Consider the following 15,316-nt stretch of genomic DNA (forward strand, 5'->3'; position numbering starts at 1 on the left):
TTCACTAAGAAAAACTGTTGCCACTTAAACTGATACAATGCCTTCATGACAGTCCTAGAAGACTCATGAATCAGTCACACCAGCAAGTTGCAGCTCTAAAATTTCTCATTTATGTTGAGAAATAGAGCAATTTCCCCTGCTTCCAGGTGTACTGCCTAGCATGTGACAGGCAATTCTTTTGCATGTTTCTTAGTAACAAAACCTAATATACCTTAACATACCTATGGTATCTTCCTTTCTTAGGCCTCAAAAAGCACTAGACGATAGCTTTGCCAAAGCATTTGAATCATTCCTTCAACAATAAATGTTTTGCATTACATAAATCAAATGTATTCCTCGCTGTTCTGCTTCTAACCCTTTCTTCATAGTTTGTTTTTGTTTGTTTTTATGTTAAGCAGTGTGTTACAAATAGGGCAGGTAACTCAACTGTCACAACAATGGGGACAGCGAAGACTAAGCCTATACATGTGCAGAAAATGATAATTATATCACACCTGCTACCTGGCTGATAGTAAGTGTAATATGTATCTTCATTTCAGAGATCTTAGGATGCCAAACAAATGTGAGTCAATTAAATACAGTATTCAAGTATTAAAAAATTTACTAATCATTACATTTGGCCACGTGTTAAAGTCCCATTTCTCTTTCTCTACTTGTAACAGGCAGATTAGCAGTGAACATTAAAACATCTAGACTTATTCAACAAGCCTTTCAGTTTCCCTTTTTATAAAGTTATTGGACAGAGTTAGAAACTATATAAAATCATTCTATAAAGTTCTAAGAACAAAGTTCTATAATTTCAAATCCAAATTCTTCATCTTGCTATTAAGAGGCCATTAAGGGTCTCCCCTCCTTGAAAGCACAAGGTTCATCTGAAGCAAAAATGGCACAAGGCAAAGAATCAATTACTATTCACATATGTGAAGTATTTTCTGAGCATCCCCAGGTCACCCAAACAGCCTACCAAATCATAGCAAATTACATATACACCGCCTGTAATTCTGGGGAAGGAGCTTGGCAGGACATTGCCTCTAGATTGGCTGCTACAAAGAAACACTGATGCTGTTTTTGCTACTCATCTTTTATCACAGAAACAAAATTCCTCTCTGAATTTCTTTTAGTTAATGAAAACAGATACTCGTGTAGGTCTTTTGAATAGCAAAGTGGTCTAATATGAGCTTTTGAAAAGCAGAGGGTACTCTTATTTCTACTGTTAACGGCTCAATTTTTTCTCCGCCTTAATTTTTTACCTCACAAACTCACCCTCTTATGCTTGGAGCCATTACCTCTATTATCATTAGTAATAACTACTCATTTGTTTAACCAGGGACTGCCAAACACCTACACTGCAGGATTCTATTTATCTTATCTCCTCCATTAAAGTCATTGCCAAGAACTCAGGTCCTACTATTCTCCAACCTCCCATGTTGAGGGAACCAAAGAGCCTATGAATGAGTGGCACTTACTATCTTTACGTGCTATTTCTTATCATGTGAATAATTGTTTAAACATGAAATTCTTGCCCCACTAAAGACAGAAGTCATACACCACCACTGAACATGAATTATATGGGTTGGTGCCAATTATAATTATAACACTAAATTGTGATTGAATAATTGTCCTTGAATGAAAGGATAAATGAATAATTACTATTAAGAAGATTATACTTTCAGGGATCATTTCTATAATTCATTACAATCATTATTAAGGTTTTGAATAGCAAATTTCACAAAAATGAAGCTATGCTATTGACACCCAAAAACAATGCCATGACAAATCTCAGTCCTATAAATATTAGCAAAACTTCAGTTCTCAATAGCACTCATAATCCAAGCCCTAATAAGTACTACATATTAAATATTAATTTTAGAGTAACAGATAAACTAAGATATTTAGAATCCTACTACTATACTATGCTGCACCTCCCCCTGCAGTGACCTTTAGGGTTAACCGTCCCTAGGTCCGGCTGGCGCGCAGGGGGAGAACAACATAACACCCTGAAGCAGAGGAAGTACAGCAGAAGTTCCCTGAAAAGACAGAAGCTTATCAAAAGATAAGGACCACCAGGAACCACTACAAGAATGCTAAAAATTCTTTCTAGAACTACAAACTTTAATCCCTTATTTGTCTTTCTAAACTTCCTTCTTTCTTCTATAAAAGTCATTGCTTGTTATGTAGATCACCTCCCTGATGGTGATAGACTCAGCCCATGAGCAAGCTGATTTCATTGATATTCATTGTCCCTGTGCTTTTGGAAAACATATATATACTGGTCACAAACTCAAAGAAAATTACACTCAGATTTTCACTCTTGAAGTGTGTCTGTTTGTCATTTCTTTCACCGACGCCCTGACCACCCTGCACACTTCTCTCAACCCTGAGGTGGCCTCATCGTCTACTGCTGTGCTGGTCCGCGGCAATACTAACTCACAGTCTCTCCTAAAACTTCACAGGAAGCAGATTTAAATATTACCTTCACCTTAACCACAATGCTATATAACAGAGTACACACCCAGCATGAGACAAGACAAAGCCTGTGCTCTAGTTATAACCAAGTCAAACAACTAGCAAGAGCCAACAGGTTTGCATTTCCTTAGCTAAGTTCACATTGTTGTCATAAAACAAAAAAGCAGTCTCTTTTCTTGCCCAGAGGCAGTGAATAAATACAAGTACACACAAATCTCTAGAAAGAAGGAACTGAAGCTTTCTAACCTCAGCTGTTGGGTTGTTGGGGTGCAACTTTGTCCACCAAGTTTTTCTTAAAGACAACTCACCTCATAACAAGCAACAAACAGGACATTCACACAACAAAAACATTAAGCTATCATTTTTTTCTAACCAACAAAAATTGGCCTAATCCTACTACAACTAAACTAAAGCTCTCTTTTACCAGAGGTGGCATATTTATGAGATTACTAATAAGAGTATTATCTTCAGAATAACCGCTTTAACATTGTGACTGGGAGCTTTCTAGATTACTCCATTCTTTCAAATAAGGATATTATTTTCTTCTAATGCACACATTTCCTGACCTCAGTTGTCTATTCTTTCAGAGGTAATTCTAAATTTAAAACTAAGCAAATTACTGATGTGTATTCCTTTACTCCAAAGAACCATCAAGGTGTGCCTCATAAAATTATATTCAAAATTAAAGGTCTGATTTTCCAGTTTTAAAATAAAACTTAAGATAACACACATTTGTAGAGGTTTGAACTTGTTACTACTAAGACATATACAGTGTTATAAATCAACCCTATCTCAATAAACATTAAAAAAAACAACAATATAAAACTTAAGTACAGGAGCTACTGTTTTACTGAGTCTCTCCAGGTTGTTATTAAACTTTCTCTTCCTCTGGTCAAAGACAAACAAAAAAACTTAAGTGTAACTTTAGGAGTCAAAGAAAATATGTAGCAGCAACTCCAGAAACCCAGTCTGGGCAGCCAGGGTCTTCACATAAATACATTCTGAGAGAGCAGCTAACCTTTTCACCTTCCACAAAATAAGGAAGTCCTAGTATTTTTTTCAATTTTTCTTTCAGCATCAACTCCAAATTCATCCAATCAATTCATGAAGCAGAAATCTCAAGTGCCATAAGGATATGACTTTCTAAAAAAGACAAATAGATTCTTGTGGATATAACTAAACTGCCTGAAATAGACTCTACTCCAAAACTCATGTTAATGATGCAAAAAACAGAGAGATGGAGAAAAGGATGTTCAATTCATCAACTGGCTTAAAGTTCTTATTAAAAAGCATTAAAAGTTTCTAAAATCTAGCCTCTTTGATAGAGCAGAGAGGTTAAACTGGATAAAAGCAAAGGGGGAAAAAGGAACTAAATATCGTGTACTTTTAAATTACTTCTTTTTGTGTTATTATTTTTATTGAGGTATTATTGAGGTACAAAAAGGTGATATGCAACACTGGTAAAAATGGGGGGCACATGATCATCAAAAAAAGACATTTGACAAAATCCAACACCTTTTCATATTAAACACTATCAGAAAATCAGGAATAGAGGGGAATTTCCTCAACATGATAGAGATTTTACTTAAAAATTTACAGTTAATATCATAGTCAGTGGGAAACAACTCAAAGTTTACCCCCTAAAATCAGCAACAAGACATAGTTTCACCACTACCACTCAACATTGTACTGAAAGTTCTAGCCAGGGCAATCAGGCAAGAAAAAGAAATGAGGTGCATTCAAATTGGAAAAGAAAAAATAAAGCCACTTCTATTCATAAATGATATGGTATATATAAATAGAAAAAAAATGCTAAAGAATCCACAGAAAAAGTGAGTAGAGGCAATAAATTCAGCAAAGTTGCAGGGTATACCATCCACATGTAAAAATTTGTGTTTCTAAGTAACAGCAATGAATAAGCTCAAAAGGAAACTGAGAAATAATCTAGTTACAATAGTATTCAAAAGGATAAAATAACCAGGAATTAATTAAACCATAAGGTGAAATACTTATTCACTGAAAACTGTAAAATCTTACTGAAAGAAGTTAAAAGAAACCTAAGTAAATGGAGAGACATCAAGTTCATGGACTGGTAGACTATTAGGGAAGGTTCTCCAAAGAACAAGACAAATAGGGTGTGTGTGTGTATGTAAAGGAACCCTTAAGTCCTACTTTCCTGAGCAAGGGAGGGAATAATTTATTAAAAAGAGTTGACTATTGTAATCATGGAGACCAAGAAGTTCCAAGATCTGCAGTTAGCAGGTTAGAGACTGAGGTGAGCCTGTGGTGTAATTCCAGTTTCATAAGGCACAAGAATCATGAGAACTGATGTGTAAATTCCAAGCCAAGGACAGGAGAAGACCAATGTCTTAGCTCAAGCAGTCAAGTAGGTAGTTTGCTCTTCCTCAATCTTTTCATTCTATTCAGGTCTTCAATTTATTGGATGAGGCCACAGACATGATGAAGAGCATCAGCTTTATTTTGACTAAGGATTCAAATACTAATCTTATCAAGAAGTACCCTAACAGACAACACAGAATAATGTTTTACTAAATGCCTGGATACCTAGTGGTCCAGTCAAGTTAACATGCAAAATTAGGATTCACAAACAATACTATTTCAACTGCTTTTTTTTTTTTTTTTTCCAGAAAAGGAAAAACTGATCCTCAAATTCACTTGGAATTTCAAAGGTACCTAAATAGCCCATAAATGTTGAAAAATAATAAAGCTGAAGGAGTAAAATTACTTGATTTCTAAACTTATTACAAAGCTTCAGAAATCATGACAGTATAGCAAATGGCATCAAGACAGATATAAAGACCAATGAAATGAAGTCAAGAGTTCAGAAAACCCATACATCTATGGTTGATTCTAACAAAGGTGTCAGGACCCTCTAATGGGGAGAAGTAGTTTCTTCAAAAACTGGTGGGACTACAATCAAAAAATGAAGCTGGACTCCTACTTCACACAATATACAAAAACTAATTCAAAATAGAGATCAACCTAACTGCATGAGCTAAAACTTATAAAACTCTTAGAAGAAAAATAGAGGCAAATCTTCAGTGCACAAGCAACTGAAGAAAAACAGTAAGTTGAAGTTCATCATATTAAAAACGTTTGTGCATCAAAGACATTATCAAGAAAATGAAACGACAACCTACAGGATAGGAGAAAATATTTTCAATTCATAAATCTGGTAAGGGTCTGGTATCTAGATTATATAAAAAATCTTACAATTCAAATAACCAAAGAAAAAGTCCCAATTAAAAAATGGAATAAGAACTTCAACATTTTCTCAGAGAATAAACACAAGCGGTGAACAAGCACATGAAAAAGTCCTTAAAAACATTAACCATTAGGTAATCACAGTCACAATGAGATACCACTTGGCACACATGAAAACAAAACACATGTGAAAAGAACAAGTGTTTAGCAAGGATATGGGGAAACTGGAAATTTTGTGCACTGTGGGAATGTAAAATGGTACAGCTGCTGTAGAAGAGTTCCACAAAAGTTAAACATAGAATTACCATATGACCCAGTAATTCTACTTCTAGATATGTGCACAAAGGAATTAGAAACAGGTAATCAACTACTTGCACACAAATGTTCATGGCGGCACTATTTACAAAAGTCAAAGGTGGAAACAACTCAAATGACCACCAACAGAAAATGAATAAAATAGTAGATAAGAATGGAATATTATTCAGTTGTTAAAAGGAATGATGTAATGATAAACTTGGATGAACCTCCAAAACACTCTAAGGTAAAAGAAGCCAAACACAAGAGGTCACATATTATATGATTCCATTTACATGAACTATTCTGAATAAGTGAATGCAAAGACAGAAAGTAGACAGGTGTTGCTGGGAGGAGGGAAGGCAGGTGTAAAGGAATAGAGAGTGACTACTTAGTGGACACAGATTTGTTCCAAAAATGTTTTGGCATTAAATAGAGTTGGTGATGTCACAATATTGTGAATATACTAAATTTCACTTAATTGTACATTTAAAAAGTTAACTTTATTGAATTTCACCTCAACTGAATAAAAGTAGAAACATTTGCACTTGTGTGCACATGTGTACACACATATCTGAAGAGAGAAAGGACACCAACAAAGTACTAAATTGGGCAGGAAGATTGGAAAAAGGAAATGCTTGCTTAGGACACCTCGAGTTTAAATTGCTGACGAGCCATCACCCAGCATGCTGCTTGTACCCGCTCATGCAGGTCTTTACTCTGGTTTTGTGTGTCTGGCCTTTTTAGCTCCCTTTTCATGTCAAAAGCCCAGAGAATGGAAATAGTGTAATATAGCCCAGATTCCACCACACATTAGCCTCTGGGCAAATCTCATTTCTGAAGCATCCATTTCCACATCTGGAAAACAAAGTATACCATAAAATTTAACAGAACTGGTGCAACAAATGAAGTAATGCACAAAAGAGGTATTTATAAAATGAAAAAAAAAAAAATGTTATACAGATGTAAAATATTGTGACCAGGCTTTCCACTCATACTCACTGAGGTTAGTGAAAATAGTGATCTCCTAGGAGAAGATCATCTGCACTATAGTTTTGTTTTCATGACTTACTAGCTATCTAACTTTACAAATTCTACTTCCTAGTCACACTGAATTTTACTTCTCAGGGTTTACTATATGGACTCCATGAGAATATATGCATCCTAAATTGTCAAGTGGGAGTCAAAAAGTTTGATTTTAAGAAAAGCATGCATTGCAGTGGGGAAAAAGTCACAATGGTTTGAAGTCCCAGGTTGCTATTTATAAATTCATTTTGGGGCAGTAAGGGGCATATGGCTGGTGCTATTATTACAAATATATAATCCTGTGCCTAGGATAATAACTGTAGGAAAAGCAGACATGCGACAAATGTTTATAGCCAAAGTGGGTGACATTCAAGTAGACTTGCTCAAAATGCACTTGGAAATAGCAGAGTAGAAGTCATTTCCAATTCAGGATTACAGGTGCAGATTTGGAAGCAGTAAAAAAAGGAAGTTTAAAAGATAAGAAAGCAAAAAGGTTAAGCCCTAAGAGAGAGGCAGATGAACCAGAACAATACAGGATCCAAAGGAAGTAAGCTCAGGAATTAAGACAGCTATACAGGGCCACTAACAGTACTGAAACCTGAAGCCAGGGCTCTGCCTCAGACTGTGTGGTCACTAGCACAACAACTCCCTAAACCTGTTACTGCATTTCCAAGCTGAAGGCAGCTGTATTACATATGTTCATATATCTTTTCCAGGGCTAATTGTAGCTAGAGAGTGATAAAAATTATGTGGCCAATTCAGAAGTGAGGGCCTGTACTATTGTACTTCTGTGGATGATCAGAGTATAACAAATGATAAGTAAATATGCACTGGAAGTTTTTAGGAAATACCACAAACAGTCAGCAATAAAAGCAGCAGTAAAATCAAAGGCCAAAATAAATATGAATAAAAAAGTGGCAAAGAAGAATCATCACATGAAACTGGGACTTGAACGAGTACTAGAATAACCAAGGATGCAAGGTAAAAAGGACTTACTGAAAAGGCCACTGAGATCGTTTCATTTGCTAGTGACAAATACCAAAAGCTCTCGTTGGTAGCCCAGGCAATGCTCAGCACATTAAAACCACTCAGTGCCTAGAATCTAACCTCCTGCTGCCACTAGCCTCTAGCAGAGGTGCTTTGGGTCATCAGTTCTCTTCTCACAGAAGCCTTGACTGACCCCTAAGCCATCCCCTGAACGGGCTTTTGCAGAGCTGCTGAAGCAAACTCAGGTTCAGTGGTGGAATCTGGTAACCAATGTGCTTCTGCCTGGGGATTCTGCCTCCTTTCTGCCAAGGGTTAATCCACCTGGGTCTGCACTTTCCAAATGCCCTACATTGAGTTGAGGTTACACTACAATTGGGAAAACAGAAATGAAACAGAGGATTCAAAAACTTGGTTCCAAAAGCAAAATAAAAAGACATGAACAGGGCTGCTATTTCTCCAGTTGAAGACTAGGGACACATGCATGGCTGGATGGAAGATGGACTTCTGTGGAGTGGGACAGGGTTTCTCAGTATTTAGCACCTGAGAGTTTGTGAAAAGAAAGATTCTGATTCAACAGGTTTAAGGCAGAGGCCCAAAAATCAGTGTGCAGATTTATACTGCTTGCTTACTTGCTTGGTAGAAATTCTCCCCTGGTGTACATTTCAAGCTACCAGTATGAGGTCATGCTACACAGAGTTGGGAAAGGAGGTACACACTTAGCTGAGAGACAGTCCAAATTGGATCCAACACACCCAAGTTCTGATATTTCTACAAGCTCTTAGGTGATGAAGATGCTGCTGATCTATGGGTCGTTATGTGGACTCTCAGCAGAGATGATGGTGAAGATATTTGAGGGTTAGGCTAGGATGAAGAAGATGTCAGGGTTTCTCAAACTCATTACTGACATTCTGGACCAGCCAACTTTGGTTTTTTTGTGTGTGTGCACGTGTGTTTTTAAGATTTATTTATTTATTTATGCATAGAACTGGGGTGTAGGCCAGAGGTGTGAGAGGATTCACCAGAGACAGAATGGGGAGCAGGACAGTGAAATACAGGCAGTGAAATACACTGTCAAGGGGAGCAGCGGGCAAGGCAGGAGAGGTCTGCTGCACCCTATGTGGGTCAGCCCCCTGGACAGGGATGGAACTCAGGCTATAGCAATGATAGCTCTGAGACTTAACCCCTCGGCCACCAGGGAGGCCTCAGGAGGATTATCTTGTAGGATGCTCAACAGCATCCTTGCCTCATCCTTGCCTAGCATCCTCCTGAAGTAGTCACAATCAAAAAGGTCTCCAGTCACCACTAATCTACATTCATCTCTAAGAAATGAAGGGAAATGGGAAGGTACCTCTCTCACTAAGAGAAAAGAAATACTGAAGGGGGGGCAGAGGCCGAGAATATGAGACAGAGAGCTCTTTTCAGACATTAACAAGCTAAGTCAAGGAGAAAAGGTTATCTATTTAGCAAGAGGGCAGGGCAAATTGAAAGTTTATAACATCAGGAGGAGCATTTTAGAGAATAACAGAAAGGTTTTGACCCAAGACAATGGGTTCATTGACTAGGATGAGGGATATCTATGGTTCTTGGAGTCAGAATTGTCTGAGCTGCATCCTGGCTACACCATGTATTAGCTGGGTGACCTTGGGCAAATTATTTAACAAGTACAAGCTTTCTCATAAGAAAACACCACAGAGCTGTCAAAAGTTCTGAGATAGTATGTGTTAAGTTTTGAACACAGGGTCTGCTATATAGTACATGCTCAATTAAGGCAAGCTACTACCATTATTAGAATTACTATTTTCCCTGGAAAATACCTACTTCACTTGCTATTGTTTTAAATGTCTTCAACGAAATAAAACACATGGAATGATGTCGCCTAGTGAGACACTTTCAATGTCTTATAAATGTACTCTTTGTGTGAACAATAACTATAGCTAAGGAAGGTATGAGCGCTGTGGAAGTCAACCAAGCACTGACTTACTGATGTTCCAAAAGTCACAATTAATGAGACAGGTAAAAGGGAATGAAGAGCCTATAAATCAAAAGAAAGCAAAAAGGATTTTAAATTTTCACTGAAACTGGCAGGTTTTCACAGGGCTTCAGTTAGCATAAAAATGTGTGATTACCCTTAGTACAGCTGCCAAGGATGACAGGTTTATAAGCGCCAACCTGACCTCCACTTGTTTATCCCACAAAAACACTGCTACTGGGTATTATCTAAGTCTTATCTAAGTCAAGAATTGATTAAAACTCAAGAAACTGTCTATAGTAATCTCTTTAGATACTCTATGATCAGTCTACAGTCTGGGGGATTTAGGAAAATCACAGAGTGTCTTCTTTTAGATTCAAGTACACACTGAGAACATATTTCAAGAGTACGAGATTTTTCTCTCACTAAAATTCTTGGGAGGCTATTAAGGGTTCTGTCTGTCCCATGTACAAGTGACCAATGAGGGAAGAGGCCGATTCTATGTTTTAAATAGCTTCTGAGTCAGGAGAGGAGAGCTCGACCAGAACAACTAAAGATTTTTACAGGAAATGTAGAATGCTTCAGAGAATTCATATTAGGGTCCATTAAATTCCTAACATCAAACTTATCAAGATGAGGAAGAAGTTATTAAATTCCTTCTTCCGAGCTGCGAATGGTACTTTCCTCCCTGTGAGATTCCTTCAACCTATCCAGCTAACTTCAAACATTTTACATTAGCAAAACCACAGAAAGGGCAAACATTATCAAGCATTCCAAGCTTATCATCTGTCTGTATGGGTCAAATCACTGGGAAGAACAGTAAATGTCATCACTCTGCAGGTGGTCAGGAATTAGGGTACTCCAGCCAGCCACCCAGTTCCAAGCTTTCCAGAAATAGCTATGACATATACAAGAGCTCATCAGACTCCTCACATACTAACTCTCAAATGAGACAGTGCTGACACAGTGGTCACTGCTCACTCAAACTGTGGTAGAGGTAAATGAAGATGCCATTGATTAACAGGCACATGATGTCAACTGACAGTCCCAACAAATTTAAATATGACTTGCTCTCCCTTAAAATAGACTCTTCTCTAAATCAACAATGAAGATTTTCCCACCTGTTTTTAAGTCACTGTCCTAAAAACAAATAAAACTGATCTCTGAAACCAAACAGAAAATCCTGGCTCAGATTCCACTTGGCATTTTGTCAACATCTAACAAGATTTCCATTAGAAACCAGCATAGGAAATACCAGCCACCTACTTTCATTCTGGAGTCCAGATATGTTTTACTGCAGGAGTTTAAAAAGGAAGAGGTTCACCTTACCCACAACTTCTCTCCTGAGTGCAAGAAAAGAATAAAAAGGTATCAAAGCTTTCTCACACGGAGATGTTTTGTATTGTGAACATTTTATGATTCATTTGGAAATGATTCCAAAACCTGCATTTGAATAGCTGGCACAGATTTTCCATTCTGTCTTGAAAAAGGGCAGTCCTTGAGGAGTCAGGAGGTAAAGCTAAGTTTTAACATTCCAAGGGAACATTAGCAGACATTCTCGAATTGCCCTCTTCCCAAGTTTCTTTTGATTTCCCCCCAAACTATATTCATTTACTCTCACCATCCTCGTCCAGAAACCTTTGTATTGATTTCAATCTCCTTCCTGCGAATAGGAAACCATGATCAGCACATCTTCAATCACCCCTCAGTTCCTCCCTCCTTAAAAATCTACAGTGATGAAAGTAGTAACTGGGTTTTGAGGGGGGCGCTGTTTAAAAAAACAAATAAATAAACAAAAAGCAGGGGGTGGAGATGGTGGAATAAGGGGAAATCGGAAATGATCACTAGGATCCCTGGTCTTTCACCAGGTGTGATAAATCCTGGCTTTGAGTTCCTAACTTCAGACTGTCTAAAGCCAAATTGCCATAAACCGAATCGCAACATAAAAACAAACCAACAGAACCACTGAAGGTGCCCCTTCTCCGAAGTTTCTCCCCCGGGTTGGGGCCCAGCAGGGCTCCCCTTGGAGATGCCCGACGCAGGGCACCCCCACAATCAGCCTCCAGATTTGGTTTTCGAAAACACCCGGTCCCCCTCGAAGTTCAGCTCGCCCACGGGCCAGGGACAGGGCTCGGGGTCCGCGAGCCGAACCCCGCGGACTGCAGGCTCCCCCGCCCAGCCCGGGGGCCCCCCGCAGCACCCCCCCCCCCGCGCCCCAGCCCCACCCCCGCGCCCCAAGCTCGCAGCCCCGCAGGCCGGCCCGCCCGGGTCCGCCCCCCCACCCCCGGCGCCCGGAGCCCGCCCCCGGCCCCCGAACGCCGCCGCGGGGCCCACCGAGCCGTGGCGGTCGGCCGCGCCAGCCGCGTCGTCCTGCTGCAGCTCCGCAGTCATGGCCGAGGCGCCCCTCCGCGGGTCACCCGCCTCCCGCCGCCGCCGCCAGCCCGGCCTCGCAGGAGCAGGCCCCGCCCCCGCCCGCGCCCTCCACCCTCCCCACGCTCGGGCCCCGCCTCCGCCCGGCGCGCGCCGGAGGCTCAGCCCACACGCCCCGCCCCCGGCCTGCGCGCGCACGCAAGGCGCGCGGCTCGGGGTCGCGCCTCTCTGCGTGCTCCCGCGCACGCCCGGCCTGACCCGGCGCCGGTCACGTGACCCCGGCCTCGCTCCGGGCGGTTGGCCCCCAGGAAATGGCTGCTTCCCCCCCCCCGCCCCCCCCCCCCGCACCGGCGTCTGGCCCGTCCAGGGCCCGCGACACCTACTCATTGTGGGACGCGCCGCCTCACAGACGGGCTGCAGCCGCTCCGGGCTGGGGCCCAGGCTCGGTGCCGCCTAACAGTTCCCCCTCCCCCTCCGCCTGGCTGGTCATTTATTTCCAAGTCCGGCCACATGAAAAGTAGCTCGTCGTGGGCCTCGCCGGTGGCGCAGGCGGTTGAGCGCAGCGCTGTGAGGCTGTCCGCAGCCTCGGCAGCGCGGGTTCGAGTCCCGGCCCGCCAGGGAGCTACCCACATGGCGCGGCAGACCTTTCCTGTCTCGCCCGCTGCTCCCTGTCAGTCTGCCTGTTCTGCCCCCCACTGTCTCTGGTGAGTCCTCTCACCCTCCCGCATATCTGGCCTGTACCCCGGGTCTTGTGTGCATAAAGAAATAAATCTTTAAAAAAATATTGTCTGCCTAAACTGAGCCCACGGGACCTGAGCCTGTGTTCCTTGATGTCCAGCGTGAGACTCCTAACGCGGACGGGGCAGGGGCAGCAGCAGCAGCAGAGAGTTGGAAGTTGTTCCATTGCAGGTTTTTTTGAGTATACGTAATAACACAAATTTGGTATATTTTGCTCAGTTTGCGCCAGAATACATTTTAAGAGACAGCCCCCTTCCCCATCCCCGCCCCCCCGGGTTGTAGTTTCAGGGATTCTGTGGACATGTTAACTATTAAGATGGTATGTGTGGCACGCATGTGATGCCACGTGGGACACATGCACGTGTGTCACAAGTCCACTTGGCACCCTTTGGGCTGTTCCAAAGATACGTGGAGGCTGGGCGTGGGGGGGCCTCTCGGAGGTCCTGCTTGTACCATGGCCCTGCTGTAGCCCTTGGACAACCCCTTCGGTGAGTGTTCTGCGTAGGCGGCTTTCCCGTGCTCCTGGCCCTGCTGCCCAGTGATTGTGATGTTTCTCCTGCAGGCCCTTCAGGTTTGACGCGACCCCAGCTGGTGGCAGAAGGAAACAGAGACAGATCAAGTGCAGTCCCGGTGGGACACCCAATTTCTCTCGGGAATTAGGATCTTGACTGCTCCTCTTCCCGTCCTCCAGCGATAGAAGAGGCCCCTCTCCCTGGCAGGTAAGTTGGCAGTGATCAGAATCTTCCACTTTCAACAGACTGTGTTTATGTCTCAGTTTGGGGGACTTTTGATTGTTTGTGGTTTTGCTCCCCTCTCCCACTGTGAGTAATCCAAACGTGTGCCTGGCCTCAACCTGGGAATCATTGTAAAATAAGTGATTTCTTGGTCTGGTTTATTTGCAACACCGCATCCTTCTGTGTTGCTAAAAAGCTCTATGTCTGTGCCTTTACCCTCTCTCTGGAGTCACTCCTGGTTTTGCACATTCATGTTAGGAAATGGCTTGTTTCATGTGTACGGGTGGATGGAAACCTATAACCCTTATTCATAAAATTTTCTTAAGGCACGCCAGACTCTGTTCTCTCCTCACCCCCTCCGGCATGTGCCCACCATGGCCACCATTCAGGAGCTGGTAGGAAGATGGCGCTTGGTGAGCAGCAGCGGTTGTGATGAATTTATGAAGAAACTAGGAGTGGGGATGGCTCTGCGAAGAATGCAAGATTTGGCCAGACCAGACTGTATCATCGATTTTGATGGTAAAACCCTCACCATAAAATCCGAGAATACTTTGAGGACAGCACAGTTTTCATGTAAACTGGGGGAGAGTTTTGAAGAAAATACAGCGGATGGCAGAAGAACTCAGACTGTCTGCATTTTTATAAACGGCACTTTGATTCAAAGGCAGAAATGGGAAGGGAATGAAAGCACAATAACAAGAAAACTAGAAGATGGGAAATTAGTGGAGAAATATGTTTTTAATGATGTCACCTGTACTGTGATCTATGAAAAAGTAGAATAAAAAATTAAAATTCCATCATTTTGGACAGGAATTATCTGCAAATTCAATGAACAAACCTCCATACAGCCTTCCTTTCCCCTCCCCATTACAGTATTTAATCTATCACAATTTTTTTTTTTTTTTTTTTTTTTTTTTGTGGGACCCTTGCCTGCTGCTGAACGAATTGGTGCTGCAGGGGCTGTTGGCAGCCTCACAGCCCAGCGCTTAACCGCTGCGCCACCAGGGGAGGCCCTCTATCACGAATATTTTACGTGCAACTGTTTCAAGGTGTTGGTTTCATTAGGATCTTCCCTTCGTAAAATAAATGTGCTAAAAAAAAAAATCCTTAAAAAACCTATACATGAAAACTTCAGAATAATTATTAGTTTATAATTATTTCAAGAGTAGTCCAGAAAACAAAAAAATTCTAATAAAGGGCAATATCAAATAATTGGCATGTTTAAAAAGGGAGACATTTCCAGAGTATTTCCCCAAAGAAAAGTATTGAATATTTTTTCCTTTCTTGGGAAAAATTTTGTCCCAATGCTAACTTATTTCCAGAGTCAATGAATTTATGTCTCTGCTTCTGATTTACCTCAAGCCCAAAATATAGTTTGTATTGTAAAATTTCATTATTATTGAATACTTGTATGCGATAAGTAAGAATGAAGGGAAAGTGTTAGAAGGAAAGGGGAAAGAAAATGTATGCCTAGATATCTCCTCTGCTGCACTCTGTAAATAGATTT

General features: G+C 41.3%; 2 protein-coding genes across 19 annotated transcripts in view; one reads left to right on the top strand and one right to left on the bottom strand.

Annotated features, from left to right (window-relative positions):
• USP28 (ubiquitin specific peptidase 28) overlaps nucleotides 1-12,358 on the bottom strand; it is a gene marked incomplete at both ends in the record, with an annotated part of 55,573 nt that extends 43,215 nt beyond the window's left edge. For 17 of the 18 annotated variants that reach the window (XM_084250789.1, XM_084250796.1, XM_084250791.1 and 14 more), the window contains one exon: nucleotides 12,302-12,358. In XM_084250789.1, coding sequence (XP_084106915.1) covers nucleotides 12,302-12,358 — 57 coding nt within the window. Of the gene's footprint in view, nucleotides 1-12,241 lie in introns of all 18 variants that reach the window. The other variant, XM_084250786.1, reaches the window with a different exon arrangement.
• A 1,825-nt stretch (nucleotides 12,359-14,183) lies between these two features.
• LOC311180913 (fatty acid-binding protein 5-like) lies at nucleotides 14,184-14,886 on the top strand (the record flags this gene model as incomplete). Its single annotated transcript, XM_084248965.1, has 1 exon — nucleotides 14,184-14,886. One exon carries the CDS (start codon nucleotides 14,184-14,186, stop codon nucleotides 14,589-14,591), a length of 408 nt encoding a protein of 135 aa, XP_084105091.1. The 3' UTR covers nucleotides 14,592-14,886.
• Between the last annotated feature and the right edge of the window lie 430 nt (nucleotides 14,887-15,316).

The sequence above is a fragment of the Talpa europaea genome (assembly GCF_964194135.1).
Source record: "Talpa europaea genome assembly, chromosome: 12".
Taxonomy (NCBI): Eukaryota; Metazoa; Chordata; class Mammalia; order Eulipotyphla; family Talpidae; genus Talpa; species Talpa europaea.